The sequence below is a fragment of the Patella vulgata genome, chromosome 6 (assembly GCF_932274485.2).
Source record: "Patella vulgata chromosome 6, xgPatVulg1.2, whole genome shotgun sequence".
NCBI lineage: Eukaryota > Metazoa > Mollusca > Gastropoda > Patellidae > Patella > Patella vulgata.
The window spans coordinates 32,117,937-32,134,844 of record NC_065884.2 but is presented as its reverse complement, the minus strand read 5'-3'; the positions used below and the strand labels follow the sequence as shown (position 1 = coordinate 32,134,844).

Sequence of the window (16,908 nt, the reverse complement as noted above, 5' to 3'; positions counted from 1 at the left end):
AACATTTCGGGTAAGAGAGTTTTGAAATTAGGGTTAAAAATTGGTCGGAATAGGTCAAATTTTGCCCCAAAACAACAATTTCCAGTTATACCGGAAATTGTCCGTTCAAAATTTGTTTGTTTCATTAAGTGACTTCTGTCGCCTAGGGTTCCCCATAGACCAAGTATGGTTGAAATTTGCTACCCCCAACCCCCCCTTGTTGTCGTTTTTTTCAATTTTGCATTGTCCTCTCGCGGCCGCATTCTTAATATACATTGGTTATTAGATTCTGTTTCACTTGAGGCAATGTCTCCTTTTCACACGCTTGTTTTAATTTGTATTTTAGGTATATTTTCCGTACTTATTAATTAACAAGAAGAGATATGCTGGTTTATATTGGACTAATCCTATTAAACATGATAAAATGGATTGTAAAGGTATAGAGACTGTTCGAAGAGATAATTCACCTTTAGTTTCTAATCTTATTAATACTTGTTTACAGTTAATCCTAATAGACAGGTAAGTTATGTACATATTAAAAATCACTTTGTATCTTGTTACATTATGGTACAGTATATGACAATCGGAGTTTAACGATATGACAATCAGTTGATTAGACAAATATTATATCAACTGTGTCAACCCTATCAACTAGTTTTGTTCATAGTATGATCGTGCAAATCATATCAACCCAATCAACTAAAACAATCGATACGATTGTAATGATCTATGTTTAAATATCGATCCAGTCAACTCAGCAGAATCTCTATGATGGCACGATCTACATGATCATAATCTTAGTGTCGATTCAATCAGTCCAATAGAGCATATTATCACCATGTATACGATCGTATACATCATATATATTCTATCGATCCAATTGACTCTATGTCCGTCCATACTCGCCATAATATCAAAAACATATCATCACCACCACAATCGTATAAGATCGTACACAATCATACACATTCTATCGATCCAATCAACTCTACATCCGTGTACGATCGTAGTTTCGGTCCCAGCATTTTCTTTTAAATTACAGACCTCGAGTGTCCATTGTTACCAACCGCTTTTTTGCTGTGGTGGGTTTTGGGGTTCTCAAATTCTGGGCACTTGCTGTGGCGGGGGATCTCCCCCAGAATATTTTGATAATTTGAAATAGTCCGATCCTTATGTAAATCCGTCGGCTTTTCGTGTAGAAATCGTGGAACAAGCATTATTTTGAAGGTTTTGATGTTTGATGACAAAAAAACAATGTTATGGGACGCCATTTTGAAAGGTAGCCATTTTGCAATAATATTCCAATTTATATTCTGTTTGCAATTTATTTTTAATGTTCTCGAGATATTAATTGTGATTTGGCACTGTATTGGTATTTGCGAGGGTCATGACTATATTTCAGTGCTTTTTTTCATCTCTTTATAAAGATATTTTCAAGATGGCAGCCATTTTTGGTGGGGAAAATGAGATGTGAAGATTTCGATTAAGTAATAGTGTTTGGTGTCAATATATGTTTTTGGGATCACAGGACCTGTCAACCCTACCGCATCACGCGGTAAGGTGCTGCGAAAAGGCCTCATGTACCGCTCTACTGCGCGGTAATAGATTTTTACAGCATTTTCAAACAAAGAGGTTTTTTTTAATTTTCTCGCCAAAACTATGGAACTAAGGGAAGCAACTCTTTGCATGTAAACAATAAAGATCGCGACTTTCGGTTATCAACATCGATTTGGGACATTGTAAGGTGTAATTTAGCTAAGAGAATTGATCTCAAATTCTTTTCAATCTATTTTAGAGTTAATAAAGCAGATATAATTATTGGCATGTGTTCCAAATACTCTTAAAATGCGTAGCGATAAACTAAACAAATAGCAACCAATTTACGGCAGCAATGGCTGACCTTTTCGTTTGCGCGCGTACGTACAGCATCTAATACAATACTTCGAATGCAACACAACCTGAAACTTTAATTTCAAGATGGAAATACATCTCACCAATTCTGAGATGCTCTCTCGAATAAATGTAAAAGCAGATTTACAGAATCATGAGAGAAAAGATCCCGTACATTGAGAGGATAATCACCATGGGTGGGGGTCATGATTAAATCGATATTAACATTTCGTCGTTGGTCATTATGCAAAACTAATTTTTTTACACCCCCTCCTCTATTCCTAATGTAGAAATACTATAGAATCTAATAAGCACACCAATTATCTTACATGAAACAATATTGACAAAAACTCTCGGAATGGGGAACACACGTCACAAACAAGGATATTTTTAGAATCATGCTAAGTTAAAACAAAAGAAAAGTGGTACTTCTAGTACTACTGAACTGGTAATTTTAATTATTTTTTTTTACGCTACTCATTATTTCTGTCTGTAGGCTACATATTCAATTTTGGTTTAATTATATCATTACATGAATAACTTTAGATATGGTTACCATTGCTTGTGTATATTTTATCTATTACCCATTCATTTAATGCAATTTTTGTATTGTTGGTCCTGATGTTCAAATGTATCATTTCTAAAAGTATTACCCTTGGAAGTGCGAATTTACACGTTTTGGGAAATCTACTGCCAAATCATGGTTTCTACTGTATTTTTTTCACTACCCTGCTGCATTTCAGCTCTGAGGGTTTGACAGGTGTGGACATTTGTAACTTTGCAAAATGATCACATGTTCACATACTTAGCATATTTCCGAGATGGTGGTCATTTTTGGCGGGAATATGGGATGACTAGCAGGATACCCGGCTTCACTCGGGGGTCATAACTCCGAAATTGGAAGTGGTAGACTAACGCCACCTGGCCTATGTTACTCCCCGGTCAAAGATACCCCTATACCCCAAATTTCAGACTCGGGGCAGACCTAGTGTAGCCGCCAACCCCAAACAGACCTGCTTCGCTCTGGGGTCATAACTCCGAAACCGGAAGTAGTAGACTAACGCCACCTAGCCTATGTTACTCCCCGGTCCGAGCTACCCCTATACCCCAAATTTCAGACTCGGGGCACATTTAGCCGCCAACCCCGAACAGACAGACTTCGCTCGGGGGTCATAACTCCGAAAACGAAAGTGGTAGACTAACGCCACCTGGCCTATGTTACTCCCCGGTCCGAGCTACCCCTATACCTCAAATTTCAGACTCGGGGCAGACCTAGTGTAGCCGCCAACCCCGAACAGACAGACAGACAAACGACAGTCACAAATATATATATAGATGTGCAGAATTAGATTAAGTAGTAGTGTTTGGTATCAATATATATGTTTACTGGGACGCAGATTCCATTTCTGACAATTACAACCATGTAAGATGATCTCATGTTCACATATTTAACATTGCTGACACTTATGGAGGGAAAATCGGACGATGTGCTGATTTTGATTGAGTAGTCGTCTTTGGTGTCAAAATATATGTTTTTGGGCGCAGATTCGATTTTTGCTTTAAACAACAGTTTAAAATGATCGTATGTTCATCAATTTAGAATATTTCCAAGATGGCGGAACGTTTTCTAAACATATTATAATCATTTATTTACTTGCTGTTGTTAATTACAGGAGTCCAATTCTGCTACGAAGGCTATTAGCTTGTAGCATATTCCTGAAAGCCGACACCGAGTCGTACCCATTTGGTATACTATCTAACGATGAAAATTCCTAATCTGAGATGACCACTGAGCTGATATCCTGGCATGGAGGCAAGGAGAGCGTAACAGCAGCGTGGGGCTTGCATAAATAAGCGTGGCAAGAAATTGACACACGACCACACCAGGCGCTTACTACGTCTAGCGCGCTCCAGTCAAGCTCTTACTACGCTCATGGCCAGACTTTGGCTATGAGCGCCGTGTTCCCATCATGCTCTCGTGGTTAGCCGTCAGGCCGCGATACGCAGGGCTGGGGCTATGACATTGCCAATGTAATTAATTACATTACCATTACTTTTTAAATGTAATCATTACAATTACTTTTTCATTTTTAGAAATGTAATTAATTACCATTACATGTACATTGAAAGTAATTAAAATTACCATTACCTATTACTTTATGACTATATAAATAAAAAACATTTTTCATAGAAATTAAAAAGACAGCCTTATTTTTCTGCCATGAAGCGCCTACAAAATCAAACTCAAAATAATCCTCCATTCACTTAATAGATATTTGTTTATGTATTGTCACTTCTAGCAACTATAACATCAAGGCAAATTTTACAGTGATGGGCAGTGGTGACAAAAACTGACATTTTCACTGCATGACTTGAAAAATTAATCAAAAGTATAGTTAATTAACTGTATTTTCTTTTAAGTAATTTTTATACGCCCACATTTTCATGTGGACGTATTATGCCGTCGCCCCTGTCAGTCCGGACGTCCGTCCGTCCACAATTTCTTTGTGGACACTCTACAGGTCACAATTCTTATCTGATTTTGACGAAACTTGAAATATAGGTTTATCTCCAAAAGATCTCGGCTGCTTTCGATATTGGCATGTATCGGATCGAAACTTCATGGATTATGGCCCCTGTTTGTACGAAAAATCACGTTTTTAGCTTGTGGACCCTATAAAGGTCACAATTTTTATCCGATTTTGTTGAAACTTGAAATGCCAGTTTATAACCCAAAGATCTCGGTTCCTTTCGATATTCACGCATATCGGACTGTAACTTCCTGAATTATGGCCCCTGATTAAGGTTGCAGCGATACCCCGGGGATGGCGATATATCGCGATAATTAGGTCAGGCGATAAAATTATCGTCTGAAATCTCAAATGTCGCCTTATCACGATATATCGCGATAATTTTAAAAAATATCGCGATTTTTTAATTTTATATCATAATTCACGTAAAATCCGTTCAAAATACTCGAAAAATGGAGAAGGGATCAAATTTCAAAGAGTGCCGATATATACGAACGAGATCTTGTCCATTTTGCACCACAGACGTCGGTTTTTAACGCAATGGGTCGACTGTCACTGACTGACAATAGGCCGCCTCATGTTTCAAGTCGGCTATATTTCACTGAATAATAATTAAGTATTAATCATAAGTATACACGTGTAGGCTACGGCTTGATATCGCTGGTCCCATATACCCCCCAAAAAGAAAGCATCCACAATATTTATGTAAGGATTCCCGACAGTTAAGTTTAAGTTAAACCGCACGCGACAATATACGTCGTCATAGCAACGAAGTGGTGGTTTATCTTTGATTACCCAGTCCGTTGAAAACTACATTGATAATGTACGTAGAAAAGCCACCGGGATAATATTTCCTTAATTCTTCAAATAAAATGGCTTCTGATGCATTCGAGATAGAAAATGTCAATGTTCCCGGTGACAGTTCGACACCGCGACTGCTGACAACGAAAAAGAACACATCTTCTGTGGTGTGGGAACATTTTGGTTTGGAATAAAACAAATGACAAGGACGTGACCACATGTAAAGTGTGTTAGCAGGAAATTAAAACTCCTGGCGGAAATAGTCAAACTCATCATTTCATATGGTATTATTGTTATCATTTGCGTACTAATCCAGCTGATAAGAATAGAATTAGAATGAATTGCGGTCACGATACCTGCATGAATATTCTTACCTTAGGATATACCTCTCACTTTATCAATACAACTCACATACATTGCTAAATAGCAAACATACTAGATACATTAATCCAATTTTACATCAGTAATTATCACGATAATGAATTTTTGACCCACGATAATTCTAATTATCACGATAATTTACCCCAGACGATAATCCATGTTATCGCGATAATTTATTTTAACAATATCATGATATATCGCGATACTTTTTTTCCGTATTGTTGCAACCTTACCCCTGATTGTACGAAAAATCGAGTTTTTAGCTTGTGGACCCTATAAAGGTCATAATTTTTATCCGATTTAAAAAAACGTATTATTATATCACCGTCACCGTGAAAATCGGCCCAAAATTGACAAACAAAATGGCCGCCGTTCGTTCTCAAATAGCGTAAGAATATGGTATATCAAGGTTGTGGACCCTATAGAGGTCACAATTTTTATCCGATTTTGTTGAAACTTGAAATGTAGGTTTATAACCCAAAGATCTCGGTTCCTTTCGATATTCGCGCATATCGGACTGTAACTTGCTGAATTATGGCCCCTGATTGTACGAAAAATCGTGTTTAGCTTTTTATCCGATTTAAAAAAACATATTATTATATCACCGTTACACGCTAAGGATAGCTGAGTTCGAATTTTGTGAAAATCGGCCCAAAATTGACAGACAAAATGGCCGCCGTTCGTTCTCAAATAGCGTAAAAATATGATATATCAAGGTTGTGGACCCTATAGAGGTCACAATTTTTTTCCGATTTTGTTGAAACTTGAAATGTAAGTTTATAACCCAAAGATCTTGGTTCCTTTCGATATTTGAGCATATCGGACTGTAACTTCCTGAATTATGGCCCCTGATTGTACGAAAAATCACATTTTTAGCTTGTGGACCCTATAGAGGTCATAATGTTTATCCGATTTAAAAAAACATATTTTTATATCACTGTTACACCCTATGGGCGGCTGAGTTCGAATTTCGTGAAAATCGGCCAAAAATTGACTGACAAAATGGCCGCCACTCGTTTATAAATAGTGTAAAAATATGGTATTTCAAGGTTGTGGACCCTATAGAGGTCACAATTTTTATCCGATTTTTTTGAAACTTGAAATGTAAGTTTATAACCCAAAGATCTCGGTTCCTTTCCATATTTGCTCATATCGAATTGTAATTTCCTGAATTATGGCCCCTGATTGTACAAAAAATCGCGTTTAGCTTTTTATCCGATTTAAAAAAACATATTATTATATCACCGTTACACGCTAAGGATAGCTGAGTTCGAATTTTGTGAAAATCGCCCCAAAATTGACAGACAAAATGGCCGCCGTTCGTTCTCAAATAGCGTAAAAATATGATATATCAAGGTTGTGGACCCTATAGAGGTCACAATTTTTTTCCGATTTTGTTGAAACTTGAAATGTAAGTTTATAACCCAAAGATCTTGGTTCCTTTCGATATTTGAGCATATCGGACTGTAACTTCCTGAATTATGGCCCCTGATTGTACGAAAATCACATTTTTAGCTTGTGGACCCTATAGAGGTCATAATGTTTATCCGATTTAAAAAAACATATTTTTATATCACTGTTACACCCTATGGACGGCTGAGTTCGAATTTCGTGAAAATCGGCCAAAAATTGACTGACAAAATGGCCGCCACTCGTTTATAAATAGTGTAAAAATATGGTATTTCAAGGTTGTGGACCCTATAGAGGTCACAATTTTTATCCGATTTTTTTGAAACTTGAAATGTAAGTTTATAACCCAAAGATCTCGGTTCCTTTCCATATTTGCTTATATCGAATTGTAATTTCCTGAATTATGGCCCTTGATTGTAGGAAAAATCTCTTTCTTTTTAGCTTGTTCTCTATCCATCTCTTGAAAATGTTGGCGTATCCTGCCTGGCAGCCGCTGGTTTTACTTTTTACATTTTACATTTTTTTCTCTAAATATCAGATATTTTTTCGACTACTTCTGGTTTCTGGATCATTGTCGGGATAGTTTAAACAAGTTTGAATACTTGACTTTCTGTACCAAAAGTTTCAGAAACATCTATTGAGCTGTTTTCAATAGAAGAGCATTTTCAGTCATTTAAGGATTTTTCTACTTTTTTCAAAGATTGAGGCTCTGTTTGGACCACTTATATTATTTCAATGTCTTTATTTTTGGATTCACGCCATAGACCACCAATAGTTTAAGAAAAATCGTAGGTGTCGTTTTCGAGAAAAAGTTGTCTCAAGACATGGGAGTTGAATTATCTGAATCCTTGAAGGAATGCCTAAAAACGTTTAGAGCAGAATTTTGATTTCGGTCTCCATTTTGAATTGAATATGAAAAACAATAAAAAATCAACTTTAACGGACGTGAAAATAAACACAATAGGCTGTATTATGTTCAATGCGTCTCCTATTTCTGAAATTAATACATTTCAGGACAGCTGAGATCAAGGTCGAATTTTTGTTGTTTGAATGGCCCTTGTTTCACTTTGTTGTACCTTGTGAATGCTCTAACGACAAAAGTTATTATCTAATCTGTATGAAATTTATATGCATCATTTAGATTAGTAAACAAAGAAACCTATTGAATTTCAGCAATTTACATTTATTACATGTAGAGTTATGGCCCTTGTTTCACTTTGTTGAATCTTGTGAATGCTCTAATGACAACAGTTATCATCCGATCTGTTTGAAATTGATATGCATCATTTAAATTAGTTCAACGAAGAAGCCTATTGAATTTCAGCAATTTCCGTTAATTACGCTGTGGGTTATGGCCCTTGTTTCCCTTTGCTGTACCTTGTGAATGCTCTGACGACAAAATTTATTATCTGATCTGTATGAAATTTATATGTATCATTTAAATTAGTAAGACAAACAAGCCTATTGAGTTTCAGCAAATTTCCGTTAATTACATCGGAATGGCCCTTGTTTCACTTTGTTGAATCTTGTGAACGCTTGAACGACAAAAGTTATCACCTAATCTGTATGAAATTCATATGCATCATTTAAATTAGTGAAATAAGTCTATTGAATGTTAGCAATTTCCGTCAATTACTTCTAGAGTTATGGCCCTTGTTTTACTTTGTTGGACCTTGTGAACGTTCGAGCGACAAAAGTTATCATTCGATCTGTATGAAATTTATATGCATTATTTGAATTAGTAAAAAGCCTGTCAAATTTGAACAATTTCTGTAGATTACTTCCAGAGTTATGTAAACTTGATGTAGATGTTCATTAGGTGTTTCGAATCCCCAGTTGTACGTGACAAGGAGTAGGGTCGCCTGTCCAACCTCAAGGGTTGTCTCCGGGTCCTCCAGTTTCCTCCCACTGCTAAAGACCCCTATGCGCAAGCGAATTATTGAAATAAAATTAAACCATATGTTAGTCCCGAAATGACCTAGTTGTGTCGAGTGGACGTTAAACCCCATTTCTCTCTCTCTCATTAGGTGAATGTCTTGACCGAGTTCTATGATCTGTGTTTAAAGGTTGTATGCTGTCTATAACTTGCCATGTTTTTATTTTGCAAAATTCTAATATTTTTCATATATATTTAGCCAGGTGTGCTTTAATTTTTCATGTGTTCCATGGTGTGCCGTTGGCAAAAAAAGGTTGAGAACCACTGCTTGGGACAAGATAACTTTGATTCTATCTGATAGAGAGTGATAAAACTTAGTGTATAGTTGATAATCAGTTTGATTGCTCGATACCTTTGAAAAAATAAATGTGCGATGAATGAATATGTGTCATCTATTTATTTTGGGATTTCGACGCGGGACATCAGCCTCACTGTTGGCTTGTTTTGAGATTTCATTGGGTGACATCAGCCTCACTGTTGTCTTGCATTTAATGATCTTTCAATGTACATAATATAAATTTAAGAATCCTGTGATGTCAACGTCATTGTATATAAAAAGGCGCCACAAGATTATTTAAAACAAATCATTTGATAAAAGGTCATTTCAACACCTAAGGTCTGTTTTTGTACTGCTGTTTTGTGGTCGTATATTTTCGTCGCCCCTGTCCGTCCGTCCGTCTGTCCGACTAAAGTTAATATCCGATTGACTTTAAATTTATACACAGTGTTTAAGGTCTTGAGACGAAGAAGTCTATTGATTTTCCACGACTCCCGATTATTACTGCCAGAGTTATGGCCCTTGATCACTTCAAAAAATCTTGTGGACGCTCTAGAGGCCAAAGTTAATATCTGATTGATCTTAAATTTACACGCAGTGTTTAAGGTCATGAGACAAAGAAGCCTATTGATTTTCAGCGATTTCCGATAATTACTACCAGAGTTATGGCCCTTGATCACTTCAAAAAATCTTGTGGACGCTCTAGAGGCCAAAGTTAATATCCGATTGACTTTAAATTCATACACAGTGTTTAAGGTCATAAGACGAAGAATCCTATTGATTTTTAGCAATTTCAGATAATTAATGCCAGAGTTATGGCCCTTGATCACTTTGAAAAATCTTGTGGATGCTCTAGAGGCCAAAGTTAATATCCGATTGACTTTAGATTTATACACAGTGTTTAAGGTCATAAGACGAAGAAGCCTATTGATTTTCAGTGATTTCCGATAAATACTGCCAGAGTTATGGTCCTTGATCACTTTGAAAAATCTTGTGGACTCTATAGAGGCCAAAGTTAATATCCGATTGACTTTAAATTTATACACAGTGTTTAAGGTCATGAGACGAACAAGCCTTTTGATTTTCAGCAATTTACGATAATGCCAGAGTTATGGCCCTTGATCACTTCAAAAGATCTTGTGGACGCTCTAGAGGTCAAAGTTAATATCCGATTGACTTTAAATTTATACACAGTGTTTAAGGTCATGAGACAAAGAAGCCTACAGTTTTTCAGCGATTTCCGGTAATTACTGCCAGAGTTATGGCCCTTAATCACTTTGAAAAATCTTGTGGACGCTCTAGAGGTCAAAGTTAATATCCGATTGACTTTAAATTTATACACAGTGTTTAAGGTCATGAGACGAAGAAGCCCTTAAATTCGATTGACCTTAAATTTATACACAGTGTATATGATCATGAGACGGAGAATCCTATTGATTTTCAACGATTTCCGATAATTACTGCCAAACTTATGGCTCTTGATCACTTTGCAAAATCTTGTGACGCTCTAAAGGCTAAAGTTATGATCCGATTGACTTCAGATTGATACACAGAGTTTAAGATCTTTAGAGGAACAAGTTTATTGATTTTCAATGAATTTTTATGACTTGGAACAGCTAAATCCATGATATTAAAAGTTTTGTATAAAAAACGTTAGCATGGGGCAGAACTTTATAAAATCCAAACAAATTCTAATGGTTTTCTGAGTTGTTGCTCTTAATCAGATTTTAGTGTATTATAAATGTTTCATTACCGAAAAAAGTAAAAATATGTGACAGCTCTTGTTGACTGCCCGGACGATTTAGCTGCTGTGGGCGTATTTTTCGTTGTCGCAACCTATCTTTAAATATGATATTTATATTGTAGAAATCCTGATGGTGCTGTTGCACATGCTAAAGAAACTATATCAGATCTACTGTGTAATCGGGTTGATATATCACAGTTGGTTATAACTAAAGAACTCACTAAAACAGACGATGAATACTCAGCTAAACAAGCTCATGTTGAATTAGCTAACAGGTAATCAAAAAGAAATTAAATGGGATTTAACGTCCTGCTTTTCTGCACCAACCTGGCTAATGAAGACGGGTATACACTATACCACTATCTGTCAAGGGCTCTTTTATGTGTATGCAAGACCTCAATTTTTGGACCTAGGATTTCTCCTGTATATTCCGGACATGTCTGACACTATTTTCCAAACGTCTTAAATTGTCTACCCAGGAATATGCCCAAATCGGACATTAAGACATGGTGAATAATATTCAAAATTCCAAAATTAATATATTGTACTGACTGTATAACCTACCACTCAACCCGATTATCGTTGATAATAGGCTGGATTGATTAGGTAATTAAGTGATTGACATATTTATCGTGTTATACCGTCTATATACCTACCTTGATTAACTACTTAATCTGCCTTGATAGGCCGACTTGATCCGTTGTCGGACAATCCATCAATCCAATCCCAGGGCTAGAAGTTCACGCGAATCTCTGAATCTGATTCGCGCAAGGATTCTCGCAAGAGCTTACGCTGCAAATCTATAAGGATTCGCGTAAAAAAAATTTCTGAAAAAAAAAAAAAAATCTCGGAGAATTCTCGAGTCCAACTGTTGAATGTCAGTCAGGGTTAATTGTGGGATTTAGCAGATTGGTAAAACAATGAATCGGCCACATGGTATCATAAATGAATCTACTTGTCTTTTTTTGTCTAATATTACAACGCGTTAATTATAACTTGTTAATAAAGATGTGTCGGCTACAACAAGTCATACCTTAGTGCGAATTGGCCATATGTGGTTCATAATCCGAGTAATTAGCACATTTAACGGTGATTTTGATAATCCGGTAAAAAAACAAAACAAGCTTGCTGATAATTCATACTAGGTTCAGTAAAATATGCATGTGGTGAATGAAGACAATCTCGGCATGGTTTGCAAATCGCGCATCTTCCACGCTCCGTCCGTGTGAATTCCAGGTATTAAAATAATAACTAGATCATACATTGATGGATTCACCGACCAGTTGTTAGTTAAATTTAAATTTGCATTGAATATAATCCCCTGATAGAACACCGAATACACGGAGAGAGAAACTGTGGATATTTTCCCAACAGAATCTCGAATGTCGAATTCCAATGACACGTGACATATTGGTTGGAATTAGGTCAATAAACCAGTTCTAAAGAGCGTTTACCGTTATGTTTTATTTTATATACATGCTGACAGAGACTTAATTTTAAAAATATTATTGAAGGCTATATCATAGTCCTACCGAAGTTTATTTTGTCACGTGATCATTGTGCAGTTTGTCTATCATTGACGAATAAATAAAAACTTTTGCAAGTTACGTGATGGACAAACGACTACAAATTGTGCTATAAAGAAATGTCATGGTGCTGTATCAGCTTATTTTGACTATGGCATTTTCTGAATATTACTTTTGACACAATTTAAGTGTTTACCAAAAACTCCATCTGATTGGGCTTTTTATCATTGTTGTTGTATTTTGGTGTTTTAGATTATCACAATAAACACAATTTTGTTTTTTTGACAGTATTATTAATTAAGATTCGGAGGATTCGCGCAGATTCCATATATGAGAATCCTCTTAGATTCTCGCAAAAAATGACGAATTTCAAGCCCTGAATCCTGAACAGAAAACATTGCTTCTCCTTTGTAGGACTATATATCAATCCAATAAGAGTGATGATAAATTTAATCTATGTGATTAACCCATGATTTCTCCATTCTCGGACATTTCCAGACATGATTATTTCCCGCTTTAAAGCGGATTTCTGCTGTTAAATATTAACAGTACGGTATCATAAACTCACACTAGATTGAACGAGAGCACCTGTCACTGTGTACAAGTAACATAGAGTTTCTCTATCGTAGTATTCATACCATATCTATGATGATAGGTTATCGTTGTCAGTTATTTCACGCTATGGCTAAGGTCGTAGATCGAGACGTCGACACCAAACTACATGTATTCCATAAAATGTATGGAAGTGGAAATAGTGGGAGGCGAGCTTGTGAGATGTTCTATTCGTAAAGTCAATGTCCGAAGATTCGTGAATTATTAATATACTGAGCACCATGGAAAACGCATCAATATGCAATACTATGAACTACTGTTTCACACAATGCTCCCAAACACAAAAAATATCGGCCTGTGTGCAAAAAAAAAAATTGCACAAGATGCACATGAAAAACCCAATATTCACGTGCAGCATTGTGTGTGAGCCCTTTAAAAGCATGTTTTCAACTTAATGTGCAGTACATCAACTGTGAAACGTCAATCTGTCGTAATATGTTGTTGGACGTGTGAAGGAATCGAGCTAGAGATGCTGAGACTTACTGACAATCCACGGAATGAAGCCATGGAAATGTCCAGGGCTGGCATGTCTACACGTGCTATTGCCAGACACTTCAATTGTCATCAGTCCACTATTGTAAGGTTGGTGGAACGTGTTCGAGTTACTGGATCAACATGTGACCGTCAACATCCTGGTCCACAACGCGTTACAACCCAGGCTCAAGACCGCTACATCCGGGTCACTCATCTGCGTGACAGATTCCGCCCAGCGACTCGAACAGGTGCAGCAGTCGTCGGAAGACAAGGACCAGTAAGTGCCAACACCGTAAGACGTCTTCTAAAAGAAGTAGGACTCAGTGCACGACAACCTTATGTTGGAGCTATCCTCAGGGATCATCACCGACAGCGGCGTTTGATAAGGGCTTAAGGACACCAGACATGGAGAAGAGTAGACTGGCAAAGTGTGCTCTTCAGTGATGAGAGTCACTTTCATCTTTATCACGCAGATGGCCGTCAACGTGTGTGGAGACGTCTTGGGGAACGTCTTGCAGACTGCTGCGTCTTCGAAACGGATCGATGGGGTGGGGGAAGTGTAATTACTGTAATGGTGTGGGGAGGCTTCACATTTCATCACCGGACCGCCCTACACATTTGCAGGGGTCGCGTTGATGCTGTAGCCTACCGTGATGATGGCCCGTGGAGGACACACGCGCCACTGACATCTGTGTCGTACTTTTGGTTTTGACCCCTTTGACTTTGTACCCTTGATTACAGATTAAACATCCATAAGTGTACAAATGTGTTGTTATTGATGTGTTCCCATTTGAATATTGTTCACAATAAGAAGCAAAATAAATAAGATTATAGATATGTTTACAGGATCATTTTGTTATAGGAAAAACTAAGTGATGCGTTTTCAATGGCGCTCAGTATATTAATTACGATCGGAGGGAGGGGGGTGGGGAAGTTTAGAGTTAGCGCAACACATTCTAGTCTAGAAAATTATACAGGGACAATCAAAAGATCGAATCCGTAGTTCTGTAAATGGAAAAGAAATAAATTAAATATAAGTTAAGCTCAAATTTGTAGTAAATTAGTAGACAAATATGAGAATTTTAAAATTCATTATCAGACCCCCACCCCCACCCCCACTACCTTAAAATCGCCATTGGCCCCCATAACACACAGGCGTTGCCCTTGGACACGCCCACTTCCGACCCCCAATTTTTTTTTTTCAGCATTTTTTTCCAACTGCTAAAATCATGTCTGCATTTCAATCTCCTTAATGTTGGCCTACAGCACATAGGAATTAGCCATATATACTATTCAAAAAAAGTAGGGGATATTTGATTTTTAAGTGTTATTAAAGTAGGTGTCACAGCTCCATTGCCTGCGTTGGAAGAAAGTCATTTTTTCCTGATTTGTAACCCTTTTTCAACTTAACGTCATACGGTGGCTATTTAATATTTTGTAATAATTTTAAAATATTTTGGAAGCCGATATCCTGTTCTTTTGTTTGATATAATTTTTATATATGTGTTCATTTTATTAATTTCATAAACGTAAGTTGAAAAACGTTAATTTCCCGTGTTTTGACGTTACGCTGAAAAATTTTGTCACGTTTTTAAACGAGGGTACCCCACTTCAAGTACTCGGCGGGCGCACTTATTATTAATATTATTTTTTCATTCTAATATCATTAGAAAGATAAATGAACGATCTTTCAATTGGTCGGGGGTGCTTTGTTGGCATTTCGAAATACCATGCATTTTTTGCAAGTTGAACGCTTCAATTCACGCAATCTTTTTTTTAGGCGATTTGTCAATATAGCACGCCCGACCGATTGAAAGTTCGTTTTATTGTCGTTTTGATGCTATTAAAATCAACAAAATCGGAGCATGGCAAGTGCGCCCGCCAAGCAATTGAAAATGGTATACAATGAGAAATTTTGTCAAAAATAAATCGCGTAGTTTAGCCTTGTTATGACGTCATTTCAACACCAAAACTAAAATGTATTCCATGTTCCTTAGACTCATATTCGCGGTAAATTACGTCGAAAGGCAACTCCGATGTTTATTTATGAAGTAAGCGTTATGTTATATGAATAAAGGACTTGCCTGAAAATAAATAAGGATAGTTAATTCCATTTTTTTCACGCCTTTTGGCTTTGCTGGGTTGACTGTGTTTACATCACGTGACTCACATTCGCGCGCTTTTATAACCATGTGACAGGATATAAATATAAAATCGAATGGAAATTTCCTATCGGCGACCACACGTCTTTACTTTTAACACCAAACATTTTTCAAGAATTGAACAATTCCGTAAAATTTACGAATGTTTCAATGCTCTGAAATCATAAATTCGCTGTTCACTGAATTATTCAAGCCCAATTTTAAAGCATTTCTGTGCACACGAATGGAAATGAAACCGCAAAACATCCACACGGGTCTTGGTACTGACAGCAGGCGTGAGGAAGATAGTATAGGTACTACTGATAATTAGTACATCGATTTCTATCCACTTAAACGGATATTATACCCAAATATATAAAGTTGGACCAACTAGCTGAAATAATTTGAAAAATGGCTCAATTTCTGGATTTGCCGTTGGCGATTTGCAACATTTAGTTTGAGATGATGGAACCGGCATAGATTATGAATTAGGTCAGTCATGTCAATACTAATTACTATCATCACTCAGTATTGATACGGATACCCAATTTTCGCAAAACGTTTTAGTTTTTACTAAATAATTTAGCATTATATAACAGTTGTCATACTAATTATTATGATTTTAATTCTTTTTTTTAGGAAAATATATTTAACACCTCGAGTATCACATATTTGTTGGCCAGTTAAACAATTGAATAAACGGACAAACCTAAGGCCTTAATTGGGCCTTGATTCGATATTTGTTTACATTGATTAAAATATACAAAAAAGGAAGCTGCTCAATGGGCTACATACCAATTTGAAGGAATAATATAAATATTCAAAAGTGAAGTAAAAACATAACAATTCTTTGAGTTAAATTGTAGCTGTTAGGCCTAGGCCTTTATAAACATGACTAGGCCTACCATAGCCTATCAGTAACTGAGTAACCTACTTTTACTCTTTAGTCTTTAGAGAATAATTTTTTATTGGTCAATGTTATCTTCTGAGTAGAAAATAATATGTAAAAGCAGAATTCTAACAATAATGTAAGCAAGGAATGCTGAGAACAATGATAATGCAACAAGAGTTGTCCGTTTTTTAAAATTATGTGGTTGCTATGACAACCATCCAAAATCCTTAATAATTCACTAAAATTATATAATTCTTAATATTTTGTATTACATGGGCTATAAATATATGCTAAAAAGCTTTCTGCTACTGTAC

General features: G+C 36.5%; 1 protein-coding gene across 2 annotated transcripts in view; it reads left to right on the top strand.

The window, feature by feature from the left end:
* Nucleotides 1–16,908, top strand: part of LOC130013266 (DNA polymerase delta catalytic subunit-like) — a 281,681-nt gene that overhangs the window by 203,024 nt on the left and 61,749 nt on the right. For both annotated transcript variants that reach the window (XM_056102083.1, XM_056102082.1), the window contains 2 exons: nucleotides 326–498; nucleotides 11,072–11,224. In XM_056102083.1, coding sequence (XP_055958058.1) covers nucleotides 326–498; nucleotides 11,072–11,224 — 326 coding nt within the window. The remainder of the gene's footprint in view (nucleotides 1–325; nucleotides 499–11,071; nucleotides 11,225–16,908) is intronic.